The sequence below is a fragment of the Rhinatrema bivittatum genome, unplaced genomic scaffold (genome assembly GCF_901001135.1).
Source record: "Rhinatrema bivittatum unplaced genomic scaffold, aRhiBiv1.1, whole genome shotgun sequence".
Classification (NCBI taxonomy): Eukaryota; Metazoa; Chordata; class Amphibia; order Gymnophiona; family Rhinatrematidae; genus Rhinatrema; species Rhinatrema bivittatum.
Window position 1 is genome coordinate 27585 of NW_021820273.1, and position 23613 is coordinate 51197.

General features: G+C 49.1%; 1 protein-coding gene across 1 annotated transcript in view; it reads right to left on the reverse strand.

The window, feature by feature from the left end:
* Nucleotides 1-23245, reverse strand: part of PPFIA3 (PTPRF interacting protein alpha 3) — a 32784-nt gene extending 9539 nt beyond the window's left edge. The window contains exons 1-9 of the mRNA XM_029585812.1: nucleotides 23004-23245; nucleotides 13417-13563; nucleotides 13123-13257; nucleotides 10160-10243; nucleotides 9696-9827; nucleotides 8568-8647; nucleotides 5663-5810; nucleotides 4127-4347; nucleotides 365-587 (exon numbers count right to left, since the gene is read on the reverse strand). Coding sequence (XP_029441672.1) covers nucleotides 365-587; nucleotides 4127-4347; nucleotides 5663-5810; nucleotides 8568-8647; nucleotides 9696-9827; nucleotides 10160-10243; nucleotides 13123-13257; nucleotides 13417-13563; nucleotides 23004-23171 — 1338 coding nt within the window. The 5' untranslated portion in view covers nucleotides 23172-23245. The remainder of the gene's footprint in view (nucleotides 1-364; nucleotides 588-4126; nucleotides 4348-5662; nucleotides 5811-8567; nucleotides 8648-9695; nucleotides 9828-10159; nucleotides 10244-13122; nucleotides 13258-13416; nucleotides 13564-23003) is intronic.
* Nucleotides 23246-23613: the final 368 nt, after the last annotated feature.

Consider the following 23613-nt stretch of genomic DNA (forward strand, 5'->3'; position numbering starts at 1 on the left):
ATCCACAGGAGGTGACCACCCCCCCCAGCTTCCAAAACACCCCAAAGGGGGTATCCTCAGCACCCCAAAACAGCACCCAGAGAATAACCCCCAAGCACCCTGAAATAGCATCCAAAGGGGGTAACTCACAGGACCCCAAAACAGCACCCACAGAGAGTAACCCCCAGCTTCTCAAACAGTATCCAGAAGCGGTAACCCCCAGCATCCCAAAATAGCATCTACAGAGTATAACCCTGTATCCAACAGGGAAGGCAGAGCCCCAGCCCCACCTAGTGAAAAGATCCGATGTCCCACCCCCCTTCATTTCGGAACTGTGAAGAGAGAGCAGGCATGTCTGGGGACCCGCAGCAGAGATGGTACTCACAAACTTCTCGCCTTCCCGGGCTGGGCTGTGGGGAGTGACCCTGGGCGTGGAATGCCCACTGCTGGGTGGGGAGGGGCTGGCCAGGGTGGAGGTGGTGACAGAGGTGGGGATGGAGGCAGCTGAACGATAGCGGCCCAGAGAGCCGTCCAGGGTGCCGCTGGTCACCCGGCTCTCAATTTCCTCTGCTCGGAGCTCTGTGGTCTCTTTCTCCTCTTGTATCAGCCTGGATGGGGGAAAGGAACAGTATGAGAGTAGGAAGAGGGATAGGGGCAGGTGACAGGAGGAAAGCAGGGAGAGGAGCAGTGGGGGGGTATGATGGGGGGGAGACAGTGTATGTAAATTCTGTTTACATTGTTTTCTGTTATTTTTTATTGATTTAGGTGTGTTATAATATTGATTATTGTGTATTTTTATTGATTTAGGAAGGCTATAATAATTATTACTCTGCATTTTTATTGATTTAAGTGTGATATAATAATGATTATTCTGTATTTTTATTGATTAGGTGTGTAATTTTTTATTTTTTTATTTAAACATTTTTATATACCGGCATTAGTTGTGGACATCATGCCGGTTTACATCAAAACTGGTAAAGTATGGAAGTTACATTTTAACAGGAAGTTAGAAACTGGGAGGAGGGTAAATAATTAAATAATAATAATGTAATAATGATTAGTGTGTATTTTAATTGATTAGATGTGATAATATTGATTAGTGTGTATTTTTATTAATTTAGGTATGTTGTAATGATTATTATGAACTCACCTCTCCCTCCCACACACAACAAATTTCTAACTCTTCAAAAAATCGCTGCAATGAATTAGCCCAATTTTTTAATAATAAAGTCTCCGCCATCACAACTCAATTCTCTAATAATAACTTAAATATTTGCCTACCGACTTTTAGCGCTTCAGTCTCCCTCTCCTCGTTCGACTCTTCCTCCTCCCTCGAAGTAGAAAACATCCTTAAAAGGATGAAACCCTCATCGCATCCCTCTGAAACTATTCCTTCGAAACTCCTGCTTTCAATACCCAAAGTAATTGCCAAACCTCTATCAAATATCCTGAACTGCTCACTAGAACATGGCTCAGTCCCAAATTTCCTAAAACAAGCAGTAGTGAAACCACTACTCAAAAAACCCAATCTCGACCCCGCTACCTTGTCTAACTACAGACCTGTTTCTAACCTCCCCTTCCTAGCTAAAATCCTCGAGAAACTAGTCAACTCTCGTCTTTCTGATCACCTTGAACTAAACAATATCCTCCCTCCCACACTACATGGTTTCAGGAAACATCTCAGTACTGAAACCTTACTGCTCTCCCTTCATGATACTCTCATCAGAGGGACTGACTCAGGTTCCTCTTATCTGGTTGCCATGCTTGACATCTCGGCTGCGTTCGACACAGTCAACCACGATGTCCTCCTCAACATCCTCAGGAGTATTGGGATCTCCGGCAATGCCCTCTCCTGGATACAATCATATCTCCAAAATCGCTTCTTCACTGTCTTTGTGGATAATAAAGAATCTGACCCCATTAGTCTGCCTCAGGGTGTTCCCCAAGGCTCCTCCCTCTCTTCTACCCTCTTCAATATATACATGCTTCCTCTCACCACCCTGCTTACCAACCTGCACATCAAGCATTTCATTTATGCTGACGATGTGCAAATCATTTTCCCATTTTCCGACTCCCTCCAAACTGCCCTACATAACTGGGAATCCTGCCTTTCTTCCATCACCCAACTTCTTAATGACATGCATCTAGCTTTAAATCCCAAAAAAACTGAACTTTTAATCATATCTAACAAGCAACCTCTTCCAGACATTCCACCTACACACTCATCCTCCTCTTTCCCCACACAGGTTCGCAATTTAGGTGTACTTATAGATAATCACCTGACTTTTAAATCATTCATTAACTCTATCATTAAGGATTGTTATTATAAGCTTCAAACAATAAAAAAACTCAGACCTCTTCTCCATTTCATGGATTTCCGTACTGTACTTCAGTCTATTATTCTATCCAAAATAGACTATTGTAACGCACTTCTCCTTGGCATCCCCGCTTCACACACCAAGCCTTTACAACTTTTACAAAATGCTGCCGCTCGTATTCTATCAAACTCCAAAAAGAAGGACCATATCACCCCCATACTCATCTCTCTACACTGGCTCCCTATACACTCCCGAATTCTTTATAAGGCACTCTCCATCATCCACAAAAGTCTGCTACACTCCAATCTCAATTGGATCAACCCTCCACTCACCCCTCGCACCTCCAACAGACCCACCCGCACAGCTCTCCTAGGAACCCTACGTTCCCAACCCATTAATGCTTTCAAACTCTCCTCCACCATAAGCAGAGCCTTCTCTCTAGCTGGTCCCACTATCTGGAACTCCTTACCTCATGACATCCGCATGGAGTCATATACACCCACTTTCAAAAAAAAACTAAAGACCTGGCTCTTCCAGCAAGCCTACCCTACGTCACCCCCCATCACATAAACTCCTTCCGAAATGGATAACCCCAATCCACACTTGTGAACTCGGCCTGAATATTGGATTACGAAATGCCTCTGATTTTGGTACCTTGAAATGTTATAATATTTATGTTTATATTTATTTATATATATATATATATATATACATATATATAGGTTATAGTATGTAAATCAATACCCCCCTCCAATGTATTTCTTCCTTGGTTTTTGTTAAGGGCTACGCCCTAAAGTTAACTGTATTTATCTGTTCCTTGTAAGGGCTTCGCCCATAAAGTTCATGTTTTACTGTGAACCGATGCGATGTGCAAACGGACATCGGTATATAAGAGACATTAAATAAATAAATAAATAAAATGTAATTTTATTGATTAGGTGTGTAATAATGATTAGTGTATATTTTTATTGACTAGATGTGATAATATTGATTAGTGTGTATTTTTATTAATTTAGGTATGTTGTAATGATTATTATGTAATTTTATTGATTAGGTGTGTAATAATGATTAGTGTATATTTTTATTGACTAGATGTGATAATATTGATTAGGGTGTATTTTTATTGATTCAGTGTTTTATAATAATGATTAGTGTGTATTTTTATTGATTAGGCTTGATATAATATTGAATAGTGTGTATCCCGCCTGGTCCTCCTTAAGGCTGAATCCTGCAGGGAACCCTGGGTGAAGGGAGAAGCCCATCACCAGTCCTTAAAACCTGAGGGCCTGAGAAGGTTAGGGAGGCCCCGGGAAGCAGATGGAGCCCCAGGTTCTGCAAGGAGCAGGTATTTATAAGGCTGGTGAACTGCATGGATTTTGAAGCTGAGCTACATTAGCGTCTAGCCTGAAGTAAGGTGAACCGCACTGATTACTTGTATGAAAGATTGGGTGGACCCTGGCATAAGGGCTACCGTGGAACTGCTTTGGTTTGTTTGCTGAAGAGCACTGCTGACTTTAAACTGCGGGCCGATGGCAAATAAAAAGCACTAAAGCACAGTCCAGGTGTCTTCCTCTGGCTGTGACCCAGCCACCAGTCGCACACGCTACCACAGTGGGATCTAATATTGATTTTTGTGTACATTTATTGATTAGGTGGGTTATAATAATGATTTCTCTGGATTGCTATTGCCTGGTTATAATTGTCACTGCTTGATGGCAGTGGGGAGTGAGCAGGGCAGGGCAGGGAATGGAGAGGATAGGAGCAGGGGATTCGATTGCCCCCTTCTGCTCTCCCCAGCCCGCCTCAGGCCCCAGTGACCCCCCCCTCACTTGATCTCCTTGTTGATGGCCTCCAACTGCTCCTGAAGCATGATGGCTAACGTCTGCACATCCGTCTGGCCGCTGGGGGACAGCAGGTCGGCTGAGTTGAAGAGCGCGTCGCGGTCGTCCTCGTCCGAGCCCTCCAGGTCCCCCTCAAAGGCCTGGGCCACATTCGCCAGCACGCTGGCTTGCTGCGCCCGCTCCCATTCCTGCTCATCCAGGGTCAGGATCTGTGCCACAACCCAGGGAGGGATGGGGTGGAGAGAAAAAGGGAGATGGGGCGGGCGGGAAGTGGAGACAGCCGGGAGAAGACCAGAAAAAGAAGGGAGGAGAGAGACAGGGAGAGAAGGGAGAGATGGAGGGAGGATGAGGAGGCAGTGGAGGAAGGAGGAAGAGACAAAGTGAAACTTTTCTTTTCTATAGGACTCCCCATCCCACCCCAGAAACCTCAGGTCACAGAAAGTACTTACGTGAGCAAATATCCAGAAGGAAGGCAAAGGGAGGGAGAAGAAACCATTTTATTACAGTGTACAGGAGCGGGGCCACTGATAAGTGTGACACCATCACACAGCACAGACAGGGGGAAGGAACTGTAACCGTATGTCTAATTGTTGTTTACAGATTGATGATAAGAGCAAAGTCATCGAAGACATCACCGACCGGATGGTCCGCTTAGCCCGTGTACAGTGAGAAGTGTGACATTACCCCACAGCGCAGACACAGGAGGAGCCTCTTTTATCAGTGCTTAGAGGACAGAGGGGGGTTGAATAAAGTGTGATGCCACTGCAGTGCCGATGGGGGAAGGAATCATGCAATCAGAGCTGATGAGAGAGGGGGACAGCAATAAGTGTGACACCATCACACAGCACAGACAGGGGGAAGGAACCACTCTACCAACGTGTGCTGTGGGGTAATGTCACACTTCTCACTGTACCCCACAGCACAGACACAGGAGGGGCCACTTTTATCAGTGCCTAGAGGACAGGGGGGGAGGGGGTTGAATAAAGTGTGACGCCATTGCAGTGCCGATGGAGGAAGGAACCATGCAATCAGAGCTTATAAGAGAGGGGGATAGCAATAAGTGTGACACTATCACACAGAGCAGATGGGGGGGGGTAAGGAACCACATTATCAGGGCATATAGGATTGGGGGAGAGCAATCAGTGTGACACTATCATACAGTGCAGACATGGGAAGGCCCCTGTCCCATCCCAGACACAGCTAACAGAGACATTAGTGCATTGGACCGACTGTTCTAGGAGGAAGAGTGGCATAGTGGTTACAGCAGTGGGTGGAGAACCATGGAAGCCAGGGCTCAAATCCCGCTCTTCCCATCAACATGATATGGACAAGTCATTTAGTCACCCATTGCCTCAGGTACCCGCTTTGAGGGAATGGATTTATTGTTCCTGAACACTTATCACCATTGTTTAGCACTGCCTACATGCAATAATGTTATAAAAATGATACGTAGCATCATTCATTATTATGCAAGGGGTCCCCGAGGTTGTGCAGGGAGATGCTAGACAGACCCTCACAGTGTACCTTAGCGGGGTCCTCCTTAAGTGTGGCCCAGCGACCCCTCTTCGGCCGGCGCACGACTGCGCTGCTGCTGTAGTGGTCTGCGTGACTCCCCATGGGGAGCGTTGGGGCCTGAGAATAACGGAGTTCCAGGGCACTGCCAGGGAGGGACCTAGAGGGAAGCAGGGCAGAGAGAGAGAGAGAGAGAGTGATTGAAGGAAAAAGAAGGATATTCCTGGGTTAGGTCTCTTCCTTCATTAATAGCATATCTATAAGCATATACACAGCACTGTGACCTCTTTATAAAATGTACCCTGGCAATCCAGGACTCACTGAGGCTGCATGCTAGAGAACAGCAGGTTGGCAGAGGGACAAGAGGATGAGAGGGGTACCTGGTAGGATAAAATACCTGAAATAGATTAGGGTGGGGCACATAGATTGTAATATACCTTGTGTATGTGGAGAAGGGATTATAGGTTGTAGTGTACCTGGAGCAGGTGGAGGAGAGTATACAGGTTGTAGTATACATGTAGCAGGTGGAGGAGGAATAACTAAGTTGTAGTATACCTGAAGTAAGTGGAGGAGGGGGTACAAAGGTTGTAGCACAACTGGAGTATTTGGAAAAATGATGCGCAGGTTGTTGTATACCTTGAGTATGTGGAGGAGGGGTGCACAGGTTGTAGTATACCTGGAATATGTGGAGGAGGGATATGCAGGTTGTAGTATACCTGGAGTATGTGGAGGAGGGGTGCACAGGTTGTAGTATACCTGGAATATGTGGAGGAGGGATATGCAGGTTGTAGTATACCTGGAGTATGTGGAGGAGGGGTGCACAGGTTGTAGTATACCTGGAATATGTGGAGGAGGGATATGCAGGTTGTAGTATACCTGGAGTATGTGGAGGAGTGGTACAGATGTTGTAGCATATCTGGAGCAGGTGGAAGAGGGGTACATAGGCTGTAGTATACCTTGAGTATGTGGAGGAGGGATGAGCAAGTTGTTGTATACCTGGAGTATGTGGAGTGGTACACAGGTTGTAGTAAACCTGGAGCAGGTAGAAGAGGGATACACATGTAGCATACTTGGAGCAGGTGGAAGAGGGGTGGAAGTTGTAGTATACCTGGAGTTAGTGGAGGAGAGGTACGCATGTTGTAGTATAACTTGAGCAGGTGGAGGAGGGGTACACATGTTGTAATATACCTGTATAGGATGGATCAAATTGGTGGAGGGATGGCTCTATATGTTAAAGAGAGCATTAAGTCAAACAGGATAACAGTTCTGCAGGAAACAAACTGCAATGTTGAATCTTTATGGATAGAAATTCCAGGAGAAAAGGGGAATAAAATAGCAGTGGGGGTGTATTACCGTCCACCTGGCCAGACTGAACTAACAGACAACGAAATGCTAAAATAAATTAGGGAAGCTAACAAAATCAGCAGCACAGTAATAATGGGTGATTTCAATTATCCCAGTATTGATTGGGTGAATGTTATATCTGGACATTCTAGAGAAGTAAAGTTCCTAGATGAAATAAATGACTGCTTCATGGAGTAGCTGCTACAAGAACCAGCGAGAGGGGAAACTATTTTAGACCTTGTCCTTAGTGGAACACAGGATTTGGTGCGAGAGGTAACGGTGTTGGAGCCACTTGGCAATAGTGATCACAACATTATCAAATTTGACTTAACTAGAGGAAGCGCAAACAAGAAATCTACTACGACAGCATTTAACTTTCAAAAAGGTAACTCTGATAAAATGAGGAAAATGGTTGGGCAAAAACTGAAAGGAACAACTGCAAAGGTTAAGAGTTTAGCTCAGGCATGGATGTTGTTGAAAAATACCATCTTGGAAGCCCAGACCAGATGTATTCCACACATTAGAAAAGATGGAAGGAAGGTTAAATCACTATTGGCATGGTTAAAAGGTGAGGCAAGAGAGGCTATAATATCTAAAAGAACATCTTTCAAGAAACGGAAAAGGGATCTGAAAAAAGAAAACAGGAAACAGCATAAGCACTGGCAAGTCAGATGCAAAGCATTGAAAAGGAAGGCAAAAAAAAAGAAGCTTGCCATGGAAGCAAAAACTCATAATAAAAACTTTTTCAGGTACATTCAAGGTAAAAAGCCTGCGAGGGAGTCAGTTGAGCCACTAGATGATCAAGGGGTAAAAGGGGCACTTAAGGAGGACAAAGCCATAGCAGAGAGACTAAATGAATTATTTGCTTCGGTATTCACTGAGGAAGATGTAAGAGAGATACTCAGGCCAGAAATGATATTCAAAGGCAATGATTCAGAGGAGCTGAAACAAATCTCAGTGAACCTGGAAGTTGTACTAGGGCAAATTGACAAACTAAAGAGTAGCAAATCACCTGGACCAGATGGTGTACATCCCAGAGTGCTGACAGAACTGAGAAATGAAATTGTGGACCCGCAATTGAAAATTTGTAAACTATCCGTAACATCATCTATGCTACCTGCAGACTGGAGGGTTGCCAGTGTAATGCCAATTTTTAAAAAGGGATCAAGGAGTGATCTAGAAAACTGGAGTATGTGGAGCAGGGATATGAAGGTTGTAGTATACCTGGAGCAGGTGGAGGAGGGATATGTAATTTGTAGTATACCTGGAGTATGTTAAGGAAGAGTATGCAGATTTTAGTATACCTGGAGCAGGTGGAGGGGAGTTACCTATGTTGTAGTATACCTGGAGTATGTGGAGGGTACACAATTTGTAGTATACCTGGAGGAGGAGAGGTACACAGATTGTAGTACGTCTGGAGCAGGTGGAGAAGAAGTATACCGGTTGTAGTATACCTGAAGTATATGGAGGAGGGGTACACTGGTTGAGTATGCCTGGAGCAGGTGGAGGAGGGGTACACAGGTTGTAGTATACCTGGAGCAGGTGAAGGAGGGGTGAGCAAGTTGCATTATACCTGGAGTATGTGGAGGAGGGCCGGCCTCTCAGCTGATCGATCTCTACCTGCATCCTGTCGATCTCAGTTAACAGTTGCTCCTGGAGGGGAGGGAAAGAAAGGGGAGGATTATTATGCTGTGCCATCACTACGGCCCACGGGTGACATTTGGCTGGGAGTTGGGTCTTTAAATCCTGCAGAACAGCTCATGGCTCAGCAGCATGCCCCACAAAGCAGTGAGTCATATTCATTCACTCCCCAGACCAGGGAATGGAGATATGCTACGTGAGTATTACAAGGGTATCTTCATGCTCAGTTCCCCTTGTCCACACCCGCTATTCAACATCCCAGCAGCGCTAGGTATATCCTGATGACAACATTATCAATGTGACTGGAGGTTGGGACAGGAGCTGCAGGAACTCTGAGTGATTCTGTACTAAAAGTCATTCAGTGACAGATGGTGGCAGCGATGGGATTGGAAAACAGATCTGCAAGTGTCACAGTTCTGAGTGATTCCACCCTGAAGGTCCCACAGTCAGAACTGGTGGCAACTGTGGGACTGGAAGTTGGGTCTGTGGGTCTGCAGGTGACACAGCTTTGAGAGCTTCCATAATGAGAACTGGTGGCCGAAGTAGGATTGGAATCAAGGTTCTGCAGGTGTCACCGCTCTGAGCTTTCAATCTGGGACTACCCATGGCCCAAACCTTAGTGATGCACTGGACACATCAGGCATGCAGACAACCCCTCTACCCCCCGCGGAAGCAACAGGGGGTGAATGAACCCCTAACCTGGCCCATAAGGACAGAGATCACAGTTACAGATTTCCATGTGACCCCCATACACGGCAGCAGGCCGCTGATGATGCCCGCAGAGCCCGCTACAAACCTTGTTGAGAAGGATGTCATGCTGCAGCTTTTTCAGGTTGGCTATCTCCTCAGAGAGAGCATTCTGAGAGCGGCAGGGGAGAGACAGAGAAAGAGAGGGAAAATGAGACCTCAGCTAGGCAGAGAAACCCTCCAGCAGGGGCTTAGAGAGGACAGTCACAGCGAAAAAGAGAGCGAGTTACACAGGAGCCAGTGCTTGACTGTGGGGGAGCTGCGTATAACTGATGGATATCAGGGTTTCATAGAATGAGGTAGGGAGGGTTACCTTCTCCTCCAGGGCTCCCATCCTCTCCTTCAGGTGTAGCTGCAGCCGCTCGTTGGATTCGGAGAGGAGTTTGTCCACTGTCTCGGACAGACGCTTGTTGTGTTCATCGTTCATCTTCTCCCTCTGACGGGCCTGCATGGGACGGAAATGTTACATGTGCTCATATCCCCCCTCAGGAGATCCCCACTCCCCCCTCTCTCTACTGCCTCCCCTTTAGTTCCCAGCTTTGAAGGTGTCTCTCTCCCCTGCGGCCACCGGCTCCAGCACTCAAACCACGTCCTCCGTCCCTGCGGCCCACAGCTCTAGAGCTCTTGCCCCCGGCTCCCCCTTCCCCCACTGTCCTCAGCTCCAGAGCTCTCACCCCTCTGGGGCTCTGGAGCTCTTACCCTTGACCTACCACCCCCTCAGCTCCTTATTCCAGACCTCTCGCCCCTTTGTGGCTCTGGGCCCCTGGGATTTCTTACCCTCTGCAGCTCCTGGTTCTTCTCCTCCAGCTGACCTTCCAGCTGTCGGAGCCTCTCCTCAAAGTTCCCGTGTCTCTCTTCAGCCTGCGGGGAAGGGTCCAGGAGTAGGAAAGGCAGGAAGAAACCGAGAAAGAGACCCCAGATTACAGACTGGCAGAGAGGCAACCTGGTCTTGAGAGAGCCCGCTGTGCAAATCCCTGCCGTTACGGCACTAAAAACTGCAGAACAGGTTAAGTCAGGAGAAATGCCCCCATCGCACAGCAGCAGCAGCAGTAAGGGGAGTCTTCCCCCTGCCCACCCCCTGCTGGAGAAGCGGGAGTAATAGGAACAGGGCCCCCCCCCCCCCCCCCCGCACCTTCAGGCCTTGTCGCTGCCGTCTTTCTGTGAAGGACAGGGGACTGCAGTTAAACTTTTGGAAAGATGCAAGTGCAAAATGCCCCACCCTTCTCCCATCAGTCAGTAGAGCAGGCCCGAGCCAGAATGAGACGGAGGGGGGGCCCACCCTTTCCTACACCCCCACGTTTCTAGCTGCAGTCAAAAGGGTCCCATAACCTAGTGCTACTGCTGGACGACAGGTCAGGTTTCCGAAGATTGATTTATTTATTTGAAAATTTTTCTATACTGTCGTTTAGTAATATAACATCACAACGGTTTACATTTTGGCACGAAATAGGTTTGGTTAGGTTCTAAGTTATCCATAGTGTGCCAATATTTTACGGTTACATAGTTCAGTATTATACTCTAAATGAGAGATGGGTTGGGGTTACTATTTATATGATTTGGGGATAATCATATATTGTGTATACTGTTTCAATTTAATATTTAATAATGGGTAACAAATAATAAAATTGTCGATTCTCCTTTTTTTATGGTGCCTTTCAGTTGTATGTATTTGTTGTTAGTCATCGCTCTCATTGTGAAATGCTTTTTTGAAAAGCCAAGTTTTTAGGCCTTTTTTGAAGAGTTTTAGTTCTTTCATTAGTCTTAGCTCAAGTGGTAATGTGTTCCATAATAATGGTCCTGCCAAAGATAGAGCTCTCTCTCTCACTTGGGTCAATTATTATTAATTATTATTATTAACTTCTTTTAATATACCGATGCGCAAGACAAGTCTTATCGTACCAGTTTACAATAAAACAGATTTATAAAAAATAATAAAATGCAAACAGAATAAAACAGAAATAATCATAATCTTAAACTCAATACAAAAGTACAATCAATAAAATAACATTAAAAAAAATTACAATAAAAATTAAATTCAGCATTTATTTATTTTATTTAACTTCTTTTAATATACCGATGCTCAAGACAAGTCTTATCGTACCGGTTTACAATAAACTGGGGGAAAAACAACCAGTTAACACGGATAGAGAAAGACAAAGTTACAATAAACAGGGAGTGTAAAAACATGGTCATTAGAGAAGAAGTAGTTTAGACGAGAGCAATAACTCAGATAGCAAAAAACATATTTGGTTAACATGAAAGTGTTGAACTTAGCAGGTAATTAAATAAGCAGTGTCTAGCAAGGGGTTCCTTTGTGGAAAGGATCAGAGGAGGCAACCGCTGGGGGCCATGGAAGGGTAGGGACTAGAAGGGTCCCTACCCTTCTAGTCCCTACCCTTCTAGTCCCAATCTTGCTGTTTTGACTGAGGGTATGGTTAGTAGAGCTTTATTGGCCGACCTGAGATTTCTTTGGGGGACATGTAATTGTAGTGCCGTGTTTAGCCAGTCGGCGTTTTTGTCATTAATTAATTTATGAATTGTGCAAAGTGTTTTGAATTGTACTCTTTGTTCTATTGGGAGCCAGTGTAAATCCACAAGTGTTTGGGTGATATGATCTCTTCTGCCTTTTCCAGTAAGTATTCTGGCAGCTGAGTTTTGTAGTATTTGTAGTGGCCTGATTGTGGTATATGGTAATCCCAGGAAAAGTGTGTTACAGTAGTCTGTGCTAGCAAATATTAGTGCCTGTAGTACTGTGCGAAAGTGTTCTTGAGTTAATAAGGGTTTTAGTCTTCTAAGGACAATTAGTTTGGCATAGCCTTCTCTTACTTTTATTGATGTGTTGTTTAAGGCTGATTTCAGTGTCCATAATTACTCCTAGGTTTCTAGCCTTATCATTTAACTCCACTAATTTATCGTTTTTAAGTTTGATGGGATTTTGAATTCTTACAATGTTTTTTCGTTCAAGGTGTATAAATTCCATTTTTTCTATGTTAATTACTAGTTCCATTTGAGTTAATAGTTGTTTTATTATGTCTAGATACATCATTGCAAAGTTCAGTGTTTTCTCAATTGATTCTTCAACTGGTAGAATTAGTTGGATGTCGTCAGCGTATATGTAGTGTATGATACCTAGCCCTGCTAGTAGGTGGCAGAGGGGGAGCATGTAAATGTTAAATAGAGTTGCTGAGAGTGCTGAGCCCTGGGGGACTCCTGTTTTTAGGTCAATCTTGTCTGATATTGTGTTTTTTATCTTTACCTGATAAGATCTATTTGTAAGATAAGATGTGAACCAGTCAATTGTTTTCTTTTGTAATCCAATTTCTTCCAGTCTTTTTAATAGTATGTTATGGTTTACTGTGTCAAATGCTGCGGACAGATCTAGTAGTATCAAGCTGTAGTGTTTACCGCTGTCAGATCCGAGTAGTACGCTATCTGTTAGCGAGATTAGTAATGTTTCGGTGTTATAGTGTTTCCTGAAACCATGTTGTGATGGGTAGAGTATGTTATTGTTGTCTAAATGTTCTGCTAATTGTTTTTGTACTGCTTTTTCTATTAATTAAGATGGTGGTGCAGAGAAAATCAAAACACAGCCTGAGCTTCCCTGTCCACAGTTACTCTGCAGTAATTAACAAAAGGTTTAAAGAAATGAATGGCATAATCTGAGCAACTCTCCCCCCCCGCCTCCAATCGGGGCTCTCCCCCTTTCTCACCAGATCTGGGCTCCCCTAGAAGAGGGCTACCTTGTTAAGCGCGGCCACGCGCTGGGCCAGCTGGGCCTCAATTTCCGGCAGCGTCTCGGCCTTCTGCAAGGTCTGCTGCAGCTTCTGCTTCGCATCCTCTAGCCACTCCTGCAGCTGCCGGTTCTTCTCCTCACTCTGCGGGGAGATCCAGAGGTTAAGAAGATGCCTGGGGACAGTGGGAGCCAGCGCTGCCCATGACTGAGTCGCAGCAGGGCCGCCAGTCAGTGACCCAGAGCACAGGCCAGGGCCACCGGTCACTGGCGAAGACCGTCCCTTGGGGGGGGAGTCCCGTACCTGTCTGAAGAGCGAATCCTTGCTTGCTAACTCGTTCTCCAGCTTGTCGTTGACGTCGTGAAGGGACGTGGCCTCTCGCTGGGCACTCAGGTAGCGCTTCTCCAGGGTGGTGATCCGCTCCTCCATGTCCTCCCTCTGAGCCAGCGCCTGACATGAACAGACAGACAGACAGCTTCAGCCAGGGGGCAGGAGTCAGACCTCGGCAACCTGCCCATGCTGCCGGGAGCCTCCGCGGCTCCAGGAGCGAAGCGAAAGGATTGAGAAATCAAACGGCTGGCCAAGGCAGACGATCTGGGCAGGTTATCCCCCTCCCTCCACCCAAAGAGGTCGGTGAGGGGAGCATTCCTGGGCCATACAGGTAAACCTGAAAAGGCCAAAACTTCTTCAACAAGAGCGACACAAACTCCCTCCACTACCAGACACTCTGTGACCCAACACAAAACCCTGCAAAATACACCCTCAGCACCTGCACAGCAAACCTGCCCCACCATAACAGCACTAACTGCCAGCACTCACCCAGCAACACAAACTCTCTCCACTACCAGACACTCTGTGACCCAACACAAAACCCTGCAAAATACACCCTCAGCACCCGCACAGCAAACCTGCCCCACCATAACAGCACTAACTGCCAGCACTCACCCAGCAACACAAACTCTCTCCACTACAGACACTCTGTGACCCATCACAAAACCCTGCAAAATACACCCTCAGCACCTGCACAGGAAACCGGCCCCACCATAACAGCACTAACTGCCAGCACTCACCCAGCAACACAAACTCTCTCCACTACAGACACTCTGTGACCCAACACAAAACCCTGCAAAATACACCCTCAGCACCTGCACAGCAAACCTGTCCCACCATAACAGCACTAACTGCCAGCACTCACCCAGCAACACAAACTCTCTCCACTACCAGACACTCTGTGACCCAACACAAAACCCTGCAAAATACACCCTCAGCACCTGCAGAGCAAACCTGCCCCACCATAACAGCACTAACTGCCAGCACTCACCCAGCAACACAAACTCTCTCCACTACAGACACTCTGTGACCCAACACAAAACCCTGCAAAATACACCCTCAGCACCTGCACAGCAAACCTGTCCCACCATAACAGCACTAACTGCCTGCACTCACCCAGCAACACAAACTCTCTCCACTACAGACACTCTGTGACCCAACACAAACCCCTGCAAAATACACCCTCAGCACCTGCACAGCAAACCTGTCCCACCATAACAGCACTAACTGCCAGCACTCACCCAGCAACACAAACTCTCTCCACTACCAGACACTCTGTGACCCAACACAAACCCCTGCAAAATACACCCTCAGCACCTGCACAGCAAACCTGCCCCACCATAACAGCACTAACTGCCAGCACTCACCCAGCAACACAAACTCTCTCCACTACCAGACACTCTGTGACCCAACACAAACCCCTGCAAAATACACCCTCAGCACCTGCACAGCAAACCTGCCCCACCATAACAGCACTAACTGCCTGCACTCACCCAGCAACACAAACTCTCTCCACTACCAGACACTCTGTGACCCAACACAAACCCCTGCAAAATACACCCTCAGCACCTGCACAGCAAACCTGCCCCACCATAACAGCACTAACTGCCTGCACTCACCCAGCAACACAAACTCCCTCCACTACCAGACACTCTGTGACCCAACACAAACCCTGCAAAATACACCCTCAGCACCCACACAGCAAACCTGCCCCACCATAACAGCACTAACTGCCTGCACTCACCCAGCAACACAAACTCTCTCCACTACACACACTCTGTGACCCAACACAAAACCCTGCAAAATACACCCTCAGCACCTGCACAGCAAACCTGCCCCACCATAACAGCACTAACTGCCTGCACTCACCCAGCAACACAAACTCTCTCCACTACACACACTCTGTGACCCAACACAAAACCCTGCAAAATACACCCTCAGCACCTGCACAGCAAACCTGTCCCACCATAACAGCACTAACTGCCTGCACTCACACAGCAACACAAACTCTCTCCACTACAGACACTCTGTGACCCAACACAAAACCCTGCAAAATACACCCTCAGCACCTGCACAGCAAACCTGTCCCACCATAACAGCACTAACTGCCAGCACTCACCCAGCAACACAAACTCTCTCCACTACCAGACACTCTGTGACCCAACACAAAACCCTGCAAAATACACCCTCAGCACCTGCACAGCAAACCTGCCCCACCATAACAGCACTAACTGCCTGCACTCACCCAACACAAACTCTCTCCACTACCAGACACTCTGTGACCCAACACAAAACCCTGCAAAATACACCCTCAGCACCTGCAGAGCAAACCTGCCCCACCATAACAGCACTAACTGCCTGCACTCACCCAGCAACACAAACTCTCTCCACTACCAGACACTCTGTGACCCAACACAAAACCCTGCAAAATACACCCTCAGCACCTGCACAGCAAACCTGCCCCACCATAACAGCACTAACTGCCTGCACTCACCCAACACAAACTCTCTCCACTACCAGACACTCTGTGACCCAACACAAAACCCTGCAAAATACACCCTCAGCACCTGCAGAGCAAACCTGCCCCACCATAACAGCACTAACTGCCTGCACTCACCCAGCAACACAAACTCTCTCCACTACCAGACACTCTGTGACCCAACACAAAACCCTGCAAAATACACCCTCAGCACCTGCACAGCAAACCTGCCCCACCATAACAGCACTAACTGCCTGCACTCACCCAGCAACACAAACTCTCTCCACTACCAGACACTCTGTGACCCAACACAAAACCCTGCAAAATACACCCTCAGCACCTGCAGAGCAAACCTGCCCCACCATAACAGCACTAACTGCCTGCACTCACCCAGCAACACAAACTCTCTCCACTACCAAACACTCTGTGACCCAACACAAAACCCTGCAAAAAATACACCCTCAGCACCTGCACAGCAAACCTGCCTCACCATAACAGCACTAACTGCCTGCACTCACCCAGCAACACAAACTCCCTCCACTACCAGACACTCTGTGACCCAACACAAACCCTGCAAAATACACCCTCAGCACCTGCACAGCAAACCTGCCCCACCATAACAGCACTAACTGCCAGCACTCACCCAGCAACACAAACTCTCTCCACTACAGACACTCTGTGACCCAACACAAAACCCTGCAAAAAACACCCTCAGCACCTGCACAGCAAACCTGCCCCACCATAACAGCACTAACTGCCAGCACTCACACAGCAACACAAACTCTCTCCACTACAGACACTCTGTGACCCAACACAAAACCCTGCAAAATACACCCTCAGCACCTGCACAGCAAACCTGCCCCACCATAACAGCACTAACTGCCTGCACTCACCCAGCAACACACAAGCTCCCTCCACTACAGACACTCTGTGACCCAACACAAAACCCTGCAAAATACACCCTCAGCACCCGCACAGCAAACCTGTCCCACCATAACAGCACTAACTACCTGCACTCACCCAGCAACACAAACTCACTCCACTACAGACACTCTGTGACCCAACACAAAACCCTGCAAAATACACCCTCAGCACCTGCACAGCAAACCTGCCCCACCATAACAGCACTAACTGCCAGCACTCACCCGGCAACACAAACTCTCTCCACTACAGACACTCTGTGACCCAACACAAAACCCTGCAAAATACACCCTCAGCACCCGCACAGCAAACCTGCCCCACCATAACAGCACTAACTGCCAGCACTCACCCAGCAACACAAACTCCCTCCACTACAGACACTCTGTGACCCAACACAAAACCCTGCAAAACACCCTCAGCACTTGCACAACAAACCTGCCCCACCATAACAGCACTAACTGCCAGCACTCACACAGCAACACAAACTCTCTCCATTACCAGACACTCTGTGACCCAACACAAAACCCTGCAAAACACCCTCAGCACCTGCACAACAAACCTGCCCCACCATAACAGCACTAACTGCCAGCACTCACCCAGCACTCACCCAGCAACACAAACTCTCTCCACTACAGACACTATGTGACCCAACACAAACCCTGCAAAATACACCCTCAGCACCCGCACAGCAAACCTGCCCCACCATAACAGCACTAACTGCCAGCACTCACCCAGCAACAGAAACTCTCTCCACTACCAGACACTCTGTGACCCAACACAAACCCCTGCAAAATACACCCTCAGCACCTGCACAGCAAACCTGCCCCACCATAACAGCACTAACTGCCTGCACTCACCCAGCAACACAAACTCCCTCCACTACAGACACTCTGTGACCCAACACAAAACCCTGCAAAATACACCCTCAGCACCTGCACAGCAAACCTGCCCCACCATAACAGCACTAACTGCCAGAACTCACCCAGCAACACAAACTCTCTCCACTACACACACTCTGTGACCCAACACAAACCCTGCAAAATACACCCTCAGCACCTGCACAACAAACCTGCCCCACCATAACAGCACTAACTGCCTGCACTCACCCAGCAACACAAACTCTCTCCACTACCAGACACTCTGTGACCCAACACAAAACCCTGCAAAACACCCTCAGCACCTGCACAACAAACCTGCCCCACCATAACAGCACTAACTGCCAGCACTCACCCAGCAACACAAACTCTCTCCACTACCAGACACTCTGTGACCCAACACAAAACCCTGCAAAATACACCCTCAGCACCCGCCCAGCAAACCTGCCCCACCATAACAGCACTAACTGCCAGCACTCACCCGGCAACACAAACTCTCTCCACTACCAGACACTCTGTGACCCAACACAAAACCCTGCAAAACACCCTCAGCACCTGCACAACAAACCTGCCCCACCATAACAGCACTAACTGCCAGCACTTACACAGCAACACAAACTCCCTCCACTACAGACACTCTGTGACCCAACACAAACCCCTGCAAAATACACCCTCAGCACCTGCACAGCAAACCTGCCCCACCATAACAGCACTAACTGCCAGCAATCACCCAGCAACACAAACTCTCTCCACTACAGACACTCTGTGACCCAACACAAAACCCTTCAAAAATCACCCTCAGCACCTGCACAGCAAACCTGCCCCACCATAACAGCACTAACTGCCAGCACTCACACAGCAACACAAACTCTCTCCACTACAGACACTCTGTGACCCAACACAAAACCCTGCAAAATACACCCTCAGCACCTGCACAGCAAACCTGCCCCACCATAACAGCACTAACTGCCTGCACTCACCCAGCAACACAAACTCTCTCCACTACAGACACTCTGTGACCCAACACAAACCCTGCAAAATACACCCTCAGCACCTGCACAGCAAACCTGTCCCACCATAACAGCACTAACTGCCAGCACTCACCCAGCAACACAAACTCTCTCCACTACCAGACACTCTGTGACCCAACACAAAACCCTGCAAAAAACACCCTCAGTACCTGCACAGCAAACCTGCCCCACCATAACAGCACTAACTGCCAGCACTCACCCAGCAACACAAACTCTCTCCACTACAGACACTCTGTGACCCAACACAAAACCCTGCAAAATACACCCTCAGCACCTGCAGAGCAAACCTGCCCCACCATAACAGCACTAACTGTCTGCACTCACCCAGTAACACAAACTCTCTCCACTACCAGACACTCTGTGACCCAACACAAAACCCTGCAAAATACACCCTCAGCACCTGCACAGCAAACCTGCCCCACCATAACAGCACTAACTGCCAGCACTCACCCAGCAACACAAACTCCCTCCACTACAGACACTCTGTGACCCAACACAAAACCCTGCTAAAAACACCCTCAGTACCTGCACAGCAAACCTGCCCCACCATAACAGCACTAACTGCCAGCACTCACCCAGCAACACAAACTCCCTCCACTACAGACACTCTGTGACCCAACACAAAACCCTGCTAAAAACACCCTCAGCACCTGCACAGCAAACCTGCCCCACCATAACAGCACTAACTGCCAGCACTCACCCAGCAACACAAACTCCCTCCACTACAGACACTCTGTGACCCAACACAAAACCCTGCTAAAAACACCCTCAGTACCTGCACAGCAAACCTGCCCCACCATAACAGCACTAACTGCCAGCACTCACCCAGCAACACAAACTCCCTCCACTACCAGACACTCTGTGACCCAACACAAAACCCTGCTAAAAACACCCTCAGTACCTGCACAGCAAACCTGCCCCACCATAACAGCACTAACTGCCTGCACTCACCCAGCAACACAAACTCTCTCCACTACAGACACTCTGTGACCCAACACAAAACCCTGCAAAATACACCCTCAGCACCCGCACAGCAAACCTGCCCCACCATAACAGCACTAACTGCCTGCACTCACACAGCAACACAAACTCTCTCCACTACAGACACTCTGTGACCCAACACAAAACCCTGCAAAATACACCCTCAGCACCTGCACAGCAAACCTGCCCCACCATAACAGCACTAACTGCCAGCACTCACCCAGCAACACAAACTCTCTCCACTACAGACACTCTGTGACCCAACACAAAACCCTGCAAAATACACCCTCAGCACCTGCACAGCAAACCTGCCCCACCATAACAGCACTAACTGCCAGCACTCACCCAGCAACACAAACTCTCTCCACTACAGACACTCTGTGACCCAACACAAAACCCTGCAAAAAACACCCTCAGCACCTGCAGAGCAAACCTGCCCCACCATAACAGCACTAACTGCCTGCACTCACCCAGCAACACAAACTCTCTCCACTACAGACACTCTGTGACCCAACACAAAACCCTTCAAAAATCACCCTCAGCACCTGCACAGCAAACCTGCCCCACCATAACAGCACTAACTGCCAGCACTCACCCAGCAACACAAACTCTCTCCACTACCAGATACTCTGTGACCCAACACAAAACCCTGCAAAATACACCCTCAGCACCTGCACAGCAAACCTGCCCCACCATAACAGCACTAACTGCCAGCACTCACCCAGCAACACAAACTCTCTCCACTACCAGATACTCTGTGACCCAACACAAAACCCTGCAAAATACACCCTCAGCACCTGCACAGCAAACCTGCCCCACCATAACAGCACTAACTGCCAGCACTCACCCAGCAACACAAACTCTCTCCACTACAGACACTCTGTGACCCAACACAAAACCCTGCAAAATACACCCTCAGCACCTGCACAGCAAACCTGCCCCACCATAACAGCACTAACTGCCAGCACTCACCCAGCAACACAAACTCTCTCCACTACCAGATACTCTGTGACCCAACACAAAACCCTGCAAAATACACCCTCAGCACCTGCAGAGCAAACCTGCCCCACCATAACAGCACTAACTGCCAGCACTCACCCAGCAACACAAACTCTCTCCACTACAGACACTCTGTGACCCAACACAAACCCTGCAAAAAACACCCTCAGCACCTGCAGAGCAAACCTGCCCCACCATAACAGCACTAACTGCCAGCACTCACCCAGCAACACAAACTCTCTCCACTACCAGACACTCTGTGACCCAACACAAAACCCTGCAAAATACACCCTCAGCACCTGCACAGCAAACCTGCCCCACCATAACAGCACTAACTGCCTGCACTCACCCAGCAACACAAACTCTCTCCACTACAGACACTCTGTGACCCAACACAAAACCCTGCAAAATACACCCTCAGCACCTGCACAGCAAACCTGCCCCACCATAACAGCAGTAACTGCCTGCACTCACCCAGCAACACAAACTCTCTCCACTACAGACACTCTGTGACCCAACACAAAACCCTGCAAAAAACACCCTCAGCACCTGCAGAGCAAACCTGCCCCACCATAAGAGCACTAACTGCCAGCACAGCACCAACCCTACCTAGGAAAAGGCAGCACTGGGCCCTAGAACCCCAATACACCTCCTTCAGGGAAACAGAACCAGCTGGACTGTGACAGATCCCTGCACAGAACCTCCACGCTGGCAGCCTCTCTCACCTCCCTCACCCACGCAGGACACGGACAGACCCTCACCCAACACAGAATAAGAAAGAGAAAGTTGCAGACAGAAACTGAGCTGGAAACTCCCAGAAGCCCAACTCTGCCTGCAGTGCAGCACCGGAGAAAGAGAAGAGGAAATGCATTTTCTCCTGCACTGAGAAAAGAGAGAGAAAATCCAGGACGTCCCACCCAGGAAGGAGCAGGAAAAACTGCGTCTGATCCTGGGGGGGAAAGAGGAGAAACAGCAGCCAGAGCCGCAGAATCTGTGGGGTCAGAACCGGGATCTGAGCAGGGAAAATGCGGATCAGCACCAGAACCTGGAAACTGTCCTTCTTACTTTCTGAACTGCCCTCTGGGACTGGAGGGCTCAGGGGATGGGGGCAGGGATACAGAGCCTGTCACCTCTAGGACTGGAGGGATCAGGGGATGGGTGCAGGGATACAGAGCCTGTCACCTCTAGGACTGGAGGGATCAGGGGACGGGTGCAGGGATACAGAGCCTGTCACCTCTAGGACTGGAGGGCTCAGGGGACGGGAGCAGGGATACAGAGCCTGTCACCTCTAGGACTGGAGGGATCAGGGGACGGGTGCAGGGATACAGAGTCTGTCACCTCTAGGACTGGAGGGATCAGGAGATGGTGCAGGGATACAGAGCCTGTCACCTCTAGGACTGGAGGGATCAGGGGACAGGTGCAGGGATACAGAGTCTGTCACCTCTAGGACTGGAGGGATCAGGAGATGGTGCAGGGATACAGAGCCTGTCACCTCTAGGACTGGAGGGATCAGGAGATGGTGCAGGGATACAGAGCCTGTCACCTCTAGGACTGGAGGGATCAGGGGATGGGTGCAGGGATACAGAGCCTGTCACCTCTAGGACTGGAGGGATCAGGGGATGGGAGCAGGGATACAGAGCCTGTCACCTCTAGCACTGGAGGGCTCAGGGGATGGGAGCAGGGATACAGAGCCTGTCACCTCTAGGACTGGAGGGCTCAGGGGATGGGGGCAGGGATATAGAGCCTGTCACCTCTAGCACTGGAGGGCTCAGGGGACGGGAGCAGGGATACAGAGCCTGTCACCTCTAGGACTGGAGGGCTCAGGGGACGGGAGCAGGGATACAGAGCCTGTCACCTCTAGGACTGGAGGGCTCAGGGGATGGGTGCAGGGATACAGAGCCTGTCGCCTCTAGCACTGGAGGGCTCAGGGGACGGGCGCAGGGATACAGAGCCTGTCACCTCTAGCACTGGAGGGCTCAGGGGACGGGAGCAGGGATACAGAGCCTGTCACCTCTAGCACTGGAGGGCTCAGGGGACGGGAGCAGGGATACAGAGCCTGTCGCCTCTAGCACTGGAGGGCTCAGGGGATGGGTGCAGGGATACAGAGCCTGTCACCTCTAGCACTGGAGGGCTCAGGGGACGGGAGCAGGGATACAGAGCCTGTCACCTCCAGGCACGGGAGTATTGGGGGAGATACAGAGCCTGTCACCTCTGGTTCTGGAAGTTTACTACCTCTGCTGCTGGAGGACCTGGGGATCATGCCCCCCACCTTACCTCCTTCAGGTCCCGCTGCAGCTTGGCGTTCACCTCCTCCGATCGGATGAGATCTTTCTGTGCAGTATTGAGTTCCTCTTCCAGCTCGGCCATCTGGCGGCACATCATGGTGAGCCGCTCCTTCAGCTGGGCCAGCTCCATCCTCTGCTTCTCCAGCACGTCCTCCATGTCCGACTCCCGGCCCCCTCGCAACTCGAGGTGTGGGGAGGAGCCATTCAGCAAGGCCTGAGGGGCACAGGGGAGGACAAGAGGAAGACGTGATCTCTCACCCCTGCCCCAGGACCCATCTGATCCAGGGCAAGGCTTCAAACCCTCCCCCCATACAAAAAGGGCTACAGCTGCTACAGGACGGATCAAACTCCTTCTTACGCACCCCGGGGACCTGGGAAGCAGAGATCAGGGGCACACGTAACCCTAGAATGATCCTCTTCCTCCACTAAGGCACCAGTTGAGGAGCAGATGAAAGCCATTGGCTTATCCAGTCTGTCCCGGCTGCCGGCCGTAGAGGCTTGACCACTTGTAGGGAATTGCTCCTTATGCACGTCATTTCCCCTCACTCACGCCAACCCCCAGGCACTCCCACCTTTCCAGGTCTTTACCACCAGCCTGT